Raw genomic sequence first — 8,366 nt, 5'->3', positions numbered from 1 at the left:
TTTTAAGAATGAGGACATGCTGCAGCAGCGCCGCCACTTTCGCCTCCATCGGGTTACTACTCATTGAGGAGCTGCCCCTGCTCCTCGCCGGAGGCACGACACCGGGGACCGGCGTTCCGGATCATGGCGGCGGCCGTGGACGTCGATCGATCAATGCAATTCCCGGCGTGTTGGTACGGGCCATATATGCGTCCTCGTCACGATCCTTGATGAATTGCATGCGAGCAACGGCGTATGGGACAATAGATAGATAATAGCTTCATCTAATTCACCAACCAAGCAAGACCAGTATTTCTAGCAATATTGCTGCAAGACCCATTTCAGAATTCAGAGAGCACCAAATGATGGATTGTTTACTTACTCCATCTATCTAAGAGCTGCCACACACAACGGCTGCACTAACTGAATTGTTACAGCAAACATCAACCATAGCATGTACAAAGATCTACATGAGAATAAGCATCGGTTCATCTAAACAATAAAATTACGGACTACCTAGAGTTCCCAACTGCATGCTAATGATCTATGTGGTTTCGGCGACATCATTTGAAGCTAGTTAGCACCTTGTCATCGCCCCACTACAGAACATTAAGTTACAACTCCCGCATAAACAGAATCATATATATGCCTGATATCCCATCTCCCCTTCCATCCAAAAAACTACAAATAGCAGGCAGCACCAGAGCACCAAAAAAGGCTATATCTTCATCACATTAAATCAACAAAAACACCCGCTGGCCCGCCATGTTCTCATCAGTCTTGCTCTAGCGAAACTTCAGATCTTTGACTCTGAAATGGTGAAACAGATGAGTTCAACAGCAAATACAGCAAGTACTCAAGGTGCACCCAGTAATGTTTAAAAAAAAAACAGAAATCAGATTCCTACAAAGTTAGTGTACGTTAGAATAACCATTGTCAACTTCTCAAGAGCAATTTCTTTTGTACCCAAGACAACGATGCTGACATAGATGTGCAAGCAAATGAGAAGCTAGTTTTCTGTACAATAATCATTCTACACACCAATGCGGACATAAGTTAACATATTTAAGATGTCCAGAAAGAACATGAAAAACATGCATGATTCGAGGAGAGTAGGGCAGAAATTCCAAAGTAGGGCGAAAGATAAAATATACCTGCTATACATACTCGAGATGCAGAGGTTACTTTTGTCTACAAAATAGCTTCACAGGTTGCCTTATTGTGGCCTGCTTGCTTGCACCTGCTGCAGAGTCGTATAACAGTGGGTACCTTGTTGGGGTTAAACCGCTTCCTTCTTGGTTTATCTGATGTACGTGGCTTAGGAGGTGGAATTAAATTTGCCCCAACACTAAAATCAACAGTATCCATGTCAGGTATTGGGAAGATCATTCCTGAATAAGTCAAATGGTAGCTTTCTATTCTGAAAAACTTTGAGCAGTAATCATAGAAAGATCGCCCAATCCTGTTGAACACAGCAACAGCATGCATGCACGGGAGGCCAGAAAGTTGCCACCTCCGGCAGGTGCATTCCCAATTTGCAAGATTAACAACGAAAATTGCGTTGCCCCGCACTTCAAACACAGTTTCAGAGGAGCACAGCACAGTCATCTTACCAGCCTTCAACATCTCCTCTTGTGCTTTGTATTCCATAGAAGGTGTCAAAGGCCCTGGCCAGGCCTTGCAAGTTTCACGCCTAGATTCTATTATCTCCATAATTTTCATTCTCAACGAGTCTATCATCAGCACTATTGAACCCTCCTTCTTGGTTGGTATCCAGTTATTGAAGGCATCAACAATATTCGAGGAGAAATGATCATACCGACAGCCTTTGAAAATGGCATCTGACCAATGTTCTGGCTTGCTTGCAATGATCCAGTCAGCGGCTTCGGTGGATATATTCCTTATGCTCTCAATGGACGCGTTGAAGTCCTCGATGCTGCATGCTTGGGCCGCACGAGTAAAATCCTCTATCATCGCCTCTCTTATTTGCTGCGACCATGGTCCCTTCCTTAGCTCTCCTTTGAATTCCTCCATGATATGATGCAAACAGAAGGCATGGTTGCCATCTTCAAAAACTTGAGAAACAGCAGCATCCAGACCCTTTTGTCCACTGGACAAGAATGTCATCGCAGTGTAAGGGTAGTTGTGATTCTGGAGAGCAAATTTCAGCTGCATTAAGAACCAAACCCAGCTGTCATAATTTTCATCTTCAACCACATTAAATGCCACTGGAAAGACACCATCGTCTGCATCAACTGCAGCAGCCACCAGCAACTTGTACTCATTTGTCGCTTTCAGTGGAACCTTATCAAGAAATAAGAGGGGCCTGCACCCATTTGCAAATCCGTGCAAAGAAGCATGGAATGCAACAAAAAAGCGACGGAATTTTGCATCCACCATTGGAGATAACAAAGCTATACTTCCTGGGTTGGTCTCCAAAAGCTTCTCACAATACCAGGGCAAATGACTGTAAGTCTCCCTGATTGCATGAAACAGTTCCTTCTGCGCTACTTCTTTACCTCGCCAAACCTGTGAATAGGTTAGTGTAACTCCATACTGTTCATATATTTCCTTGACGAGGTCCTTTGGCTTCAACATTGGATTATCATGCAGCTTCTCCTTAATGATGGTGGTCAGCCACTGTCTAGTCGCTCGGCGCTGACCTTCTCCACTTCCACCTCCACATGTATGCTCATCTGTCATTTTCTTGATAACAAACTTCTTGTTACGAGATGACTCGGATGCATGTAATCGCCACGTACAGCCCTCCACAACACATTTTACGGTGACACGAGTGGTTTCATTTTTTATGAATCGATACGCAAATCCTTTCCCAATGGCATACTTGCACAACTGAGCACGGAAATCCTTCACGTTATCAAATTCTTGGCCAACACCTTTGATAATATCATCCCAAAATGCAATAGGATTGTCAAGTCCTAGTTGAGGTTCTGCCGTGATCTCAGAACCAACATATGGGTTGCCTGCATCATCAAAAAGCGCAACTGGTTCCCTGCAAAAGCCATACATAGTTGCCAACATCTGTGAAACGTGTCCTTTCTACAAAATATTTTGAAGTGAAAGACATGAGATGAGATGACAACAAAATTACCTAGGCGTGCTTTCAACAAGAGCAAGATTTTGCTGATCCAGAATGACCGGTGTGGTGGAAGCTCCTCCAGTTGTGGTGGCAAAGGCAACATCGGTTCCAAATTCCAGTTGGAAAACCCTAGTTTCAGAAAGATGATAATAGCAACTGAGAATGGACAACATAGTATCACAAACAGAACCACTGACTAATAACATAGCAAGTAATGGTTCTGATTCTATAAGAATGCAAACAATGAAATGACATATAATCACGAGACTGCAAAAGACATCCAAGATGAACTAGACCAGACGTTCACTTAGCATTATTTCGTCCAACTAAGAACTAGGGTCCATACTCCATACAAGTGAAACTAAACTCCTTGAAATGGCAAGAGACGATGTTAATAGAAGCAACTAGAAATATTATACGGCTGAAATAGGGCATGTAGTGAGTACATGAAATCATGAGTACAAAAATTGAAGTAAGATGTAGCATCATCTGCAAAACTAGGTAAAAAGCTCCTTGTGTCCAAGATATTGCATTGCTTAGCAGTTACAACAAGGAAAGAGAACTAGCTATATTGTAAAGATGCCTCCACCGTAACCATCTTATGTGGAAGATGACACAGACATTTAGCTAACTATTCACTCGTATGCTCTGTAAACCAACAAAAAAGTACTATATAAATCAACATACGGGCAAGACCTTTGAATTCTAAAAATTCTAAAGTCTGTGTTAACCATGCATTTGTCGCAAGTCGCATTGCTGGCACAACCAAGAACTTCAGCAAATAAGGTATGCAGGAAATATATACTAACTATGCTGTTGAAACAAAATGTTCATCTCAAAAATAGGCATTGTATTTTCAATTTGAGCCTGGAAGAGGCTACTCTTGACATTAAAGGGGCCTAAAATAGCTGCTTTGCGTGTTCCCTAGGCGTGAATTAGATAGTTACCAAAGTACCTTTCTCAATGGTAACATGGAAATAGTTTATTGTAGATAACATCTCAGAGCAAAAGGTTTCTGTGAGGTCGCTCTCAAGAAGAAGGACGAAATCACAGTGGTCCGCTGCCCTGAGGAGGAGGCTGACGATCACCCGCTTGCTACAGTTGTGTTTATTTCTGTTGTGTTGTCTAGCTAGCACTGACCTCTAACATTCCTGAGCTCGGTTGGAGCTCAGTGATTGGCATCTAAAGCCATTTCTACATAAGACTTTGTTTCTTTTCCTCTTTCGAATGAAAGGCAGCACTCTTGTCTTTACAATAAAAAAAACATCACAGAGCAAAGAAGACATGAAAAGATGTAGCAGTTATATGAAGATCGATTTTGCACCTGTTGTCATCATTTTCAGTAACAACTGGTCTTGGCTGTTTCACATTATTGTCAGAAGCTTGAACTGCAGAACCAGGAGTATTGGGAGTCTTCTTGTTATTTTTGGATACCCTAAAGAGAGAACATTGAATGTAATGATGAAGAGTAGTATAACATTTATAAAGATAACTGGTACGGTGCAACCTACTTGTTTTTGGAAGGTGACCTTTTCTTTTTGTCTCCACGTGCATTAGAGCCAGGTTTAACGGCAGAAGCTCCAGTGTGAGTTATGGTACTCCTGGTTATCCAACATAAGAAAAACATGGATCACATAAGCATAGGCTTGATGTTGGCTCTTCCACATGAATTATAAAACGTTAAGGTACAATAAAATATACCTGTTCTCCACTCTACTTATCAAGAAAACATCCACTTGTGCAGCACTAGTTGTAAAATCAACCATCCGTTGCAAATCTCGATCACATGATATTGTGATGAGCGTTCTGTTATTATTCGGAAGGAAGTACTTCAATGACATTTCACTGACGTCAACATGGAACACCTTGGACACCTCATCCTTGAAGCTCTCCAGTGACATATCACGAGTGACATCAACAGCATGCGCTTCTCCCCCTTTGTATATCAAATTACCATTGAGACCAGAAGTGAACTCTCCACCGTATTGGCAAATGGCTACCACAATACCACCATCCGTCATGCTTCCTGAGTTGTTCAGCAGTAAGTATAATAACAATATATTTTAGAAAAAGAAAAGGAAGATTACTTTCTGCCAAACTTCTCAAGTATAATTTACACTGCATTGAAAAATATATACTCAACATTTCGGAAAACAGTGGAGAGTGAAAACTAAGTCAAAGGGGGGAGAGCTGTTTATGAGCATTGTAAGGTGGTTAGCAACATCCAAATGTCCAATGTCTCCCACGATGGTGCCTGAAACTCCAGTTTTTCTAGGCAGAGGTATGGAACAAGAAGCTCACAGTTATAGGGTTAAAAGAGCACATGATCGGTAAGCATGTAGCATAAATTGCAAATGACAGTTCACGCAATTCATTAGTCACAAAACTAAAAGATAAAGCTCTATACACAAAAACTGATATCTCCTCTATTATTGATCATGAAACAAGTCTCCTGGTTGAGCTAAATCATCAACAATTAGTAACCGTTGAATCTTTTACTCCTTTAAATGTCAAGTTGCCAATCAAATACACTATTCATGGTTATATGGTCGGTTAGCAGTTAAAACTACCTAATTGCCGCGTGAAACTTAAAATCAGTCTCAACACCCAATTCCCATCCAAGACCTTCCAAAGGAACCCCATGCATTAAAGTGGCCAACAAGCCATATTGTAAAATAATAGAAAACCGTTCAAATTGAAAAAGAAACGATAGGCCCCGCATGAACAGAGAGTTAGTTTGGAAATAAAATCCTTTCAGACTTTCGCAGACTTCAATTTATATTCCATATTCTGGAAATTCAACTTGACAAAAAAAGTCATGGAGATGTGAGCCAGTTCAGTGTTTTACAAAATCATGGATGGCTCTCGTTCTAGCTTTACAATTCAAAATGAAATTCTGAGCAGCTAGACACTCTGAACTGAACTCATACAATGAAACTGGAGCGTCTACTTCTACCCTCGTCACTCGATGGAGTCGATTCTCCAATGCTGCTGTCTACTTTCAGCACTGCTAGTGATTATGGCAGGATTATATTCATAATATTCTGTAGAGAGGAGGAAAAAGATGGGGCTGCAGTGCCATTCGTTCTTAATTTCAGGACTGCAATGATAATACCCAACAAAAGTGGTACCTAGGAACTTCGTAAAAAAGGGGGTAAAAGAGAGAAAGAGGAACATTTTGCTCAAGAATCCCCTACAGTTGGCACAAATCACACCCAGCCTACCAACAGGAGCCGAGAAAGCAATAAAAGAAAATCTCAGAGGATGCGACGCGAGGGAGAAACACGGACGAACTAAAGTGGGGATCCAAACGGAAATTGGTCCTAATAAAACTGAAACACAAAAAAGACAGCTTTTTTCCATTTCCTCTCCTCCGCTTTTGCGGAAAGGAGAATCCAAATAGAAACTGGTCCTAAGAACTGAAACCAGAACCCCCAAAATTCTTTCCTCCGAAAATAAATCTAGCTGCTACTTACCAACCAGAGGCAGACTGGCAGAGGAGAAAGCAGACCAAGGTCCGGATCCACGCCGCTCCAGTCCAGCAGAGGTCTAGAAGAGAGGTGATGGTTCGAGGTGATGGGAGGCTGGCCCGTGAGGGAAGGGGGAAGGAGGAAGAAGGACCAAGGGGATTGATTTGCTATAGCTGCGGAGACCAGGGGTATTTTTGATATTTTCTACACCAGGATGGAAACTTGTCTGGTTCTTTTCACAATTTTGCCATCATTTCTCTTCTTTTTTTTCTTTGGAAAAACATTTTGCCATTCATGTGGTCCCTGCTTATCGCCAGCATTCGCTTTTGTTTCGGGAGTTTTTTTAATATTATTTTTCTACAGTAATTTCAAAAATATTACATAAAATTATAAAATTAGGGTGTGAAAATTTATTTTTTTTAATATTTTGCTACAGTAGATGGAGTTGTCGCGTAGTATTTTTTCTCGAAACTGTTAGCTTCTCCGATAACTTTATTCAGAAAACTTATTACAAACTTATCTGGATAACTTTTTAAAAAAGTTGCGGAAGGAAAAACTTTTAAAAAAGTTACGAATTTTTCTCCTTCCCTATTTCTCTATTTGGACAGTAGGATTATCTTACTCTAAAAATCATAAAACTTTTTTATAGATCCTATAATTCATTATAAATCCATTTTAAAAAGATTCTCCTCAATATCCAGTATATGTTTTAAAATAAAAAACTTTAAATGTGGCTACTTTTAGAAATTCTAGTAATTTTTAAAGCCTCAAAGAAATTCCTAAAAATCTAAGACAATTCACTAATTCCTCCCATATAGCGTAATAATTTTTAAAATTATTTACAACCATAGATTACTTGGTGAAAAAGTAGTTTCCTTTGCAATGCTCTATTTATATGCATTTTAATTATTTTCATGTGATATTCTCTTTTTATTTCAAATTAAATTCAAACAAATTCAATCATGCACAAATTCATCCAAACTCTTATAGAATACATATAAATATGAATGTGCACAATTTAGGGTGTGACATCAAATAAAAAAAGAAATATCGGCAATCGAACAAGTACTTGCTTGCACAAAATTATATGTCTCTCAGATACCCTCCTCTTCCTTTTCTTCTTAGAGAATTTGTGCATGCTTGAATTATTTTTGAATTGAAATAATAAAAGCAAGGGAGGAGAAGAAAAAGGAAGATGAAGAGTATCTCAGAGACATGTAATTTTGTACAGGTACTTGTCCGATTGCTAACATTTATTTTTTTATTTGATGTCACACCTTAAATTGTGCATATTCATATTTATATGTATTCCATAAGAGTTTGGATGAATTTGTGCATAATTGAATTTGTTTGAATTCAAATTGAATTAAAAAAGTATATCATATGAAATGATAAAAATGCATATAAATAGAGCATTACAAAGGAACTTACTTTTTGATCAAGTAACCTAGGGTTGTAAATAATTTTAGAAATTATTACGTCACATGAGAGGAATTTTAGTGATTTTTTCCAGATTTTTAAGAAATCCTTTGATGCTTAAAAATTGCTAGAAGTTCTAAAAGTAACTCTTTTTGGAGTTTTTTTATTTTGAAACCTACATGGGATATTGAGGTGAATCATTTTAAAATGGATTCATAATGAATTATAGGAGCTATAAAAAAAGTTTCATGAATTTTGGAGCATGGAAACCCTGCCCAAATAGAGAAAGAGTAAAGGAGAAAAATTCGAAAAAATGGGTGAGTAATGTTCATGCGAGGGGTTTTCGCACCCTGAACACGCGACAACTCTATTTACTATAGCAAAAATATTAAAAATTA

At 39.2% G+C, this 8,366-nt stretch overlaps 1 protein-coding gene across 2 annotated transcripts; it reads right to left on the bottom strand.

The window, feature by feature from the left end:
* Nucleotides 1–334: 334 nt before the first annotated feature.
* Nucleotides 335–6,733, bottom strand: LOC133903442 (uncharacterized). Of its 2 annotated transcripts, none has more exons than XM_062344827.1 (7): nt 6,556–6,733; nt 4,781–5,101; nt 4,591–4,680; nt 4,404–4,514; nt 3,092–3,208; nt 1,134–2,992; nt 335–789 (listed from the first exon to the last, which is right to left on the bottom strand). In XM_062344827.1, exons 2-6 carry the CDS (start codon nt 5,098–5,100, stop codon nt 1,171–1,173), a joined length of 2,460 nt encoding a protein of 819 aa, XP_062200811.1. In that variant the 5' UTR covers nt 5,101; nt 6,556–6,733; the 3' UTR covers nt 335–789; nt 1,134–1,170. The 2 variants fall into 2 exon arrangements, with proteins under 2 accessions (XP_062200811.1, XP_062200810.1); XM_062344826.1 differs by having other exon boundaries at nt 4,781–5,105; nt 6,556–6,732.
* Between the last annotated feature and the right edge of the window lie 1,633 nt (nt 6,734–8,366).

Source organism: Phragmites australis, chromosome 21, assembly GCF_958298935.1.
Source record: "Phragmites australis chromosome 21, lpPhrAust1.1, whole genome shotgun sequence".
Lineage (NCBI taxonomy): Eukaryota > Viridiplantae > Streptophyta > Magnoliopsida > Poales > Poaceae > Phragmites > Phragmites australis.
The sequence above is the reverse complement of the archived record's forward strand: the minus strand, read 5'-3'. Positions and strand labels throughout refer to the sequence as shown.

Coding starts and splice junctions, on each gene's coding strand:
- LOC133903442 (XM_062344827.1), bottom strand. CDS start 5,100: ATGACGGATGGTGGTATTGTGGTAGCCATTTGCCAATACGGTGGAGAG. Junction 4,515..4,590: donor AGGTCACCTTCCAAAAACAA/GTAGGTTGCACC, acceptor TTCTCTCTTTAG/GGTATCCAAAAATAACAAGA. Junction 2,993..3,091: donor CTTGTTGAAAGCACGCCTAG/GTAATTTTGTTG, acceptor TGGCTTTTGCAG/GGAACCAGTTGCGCTTTTTG.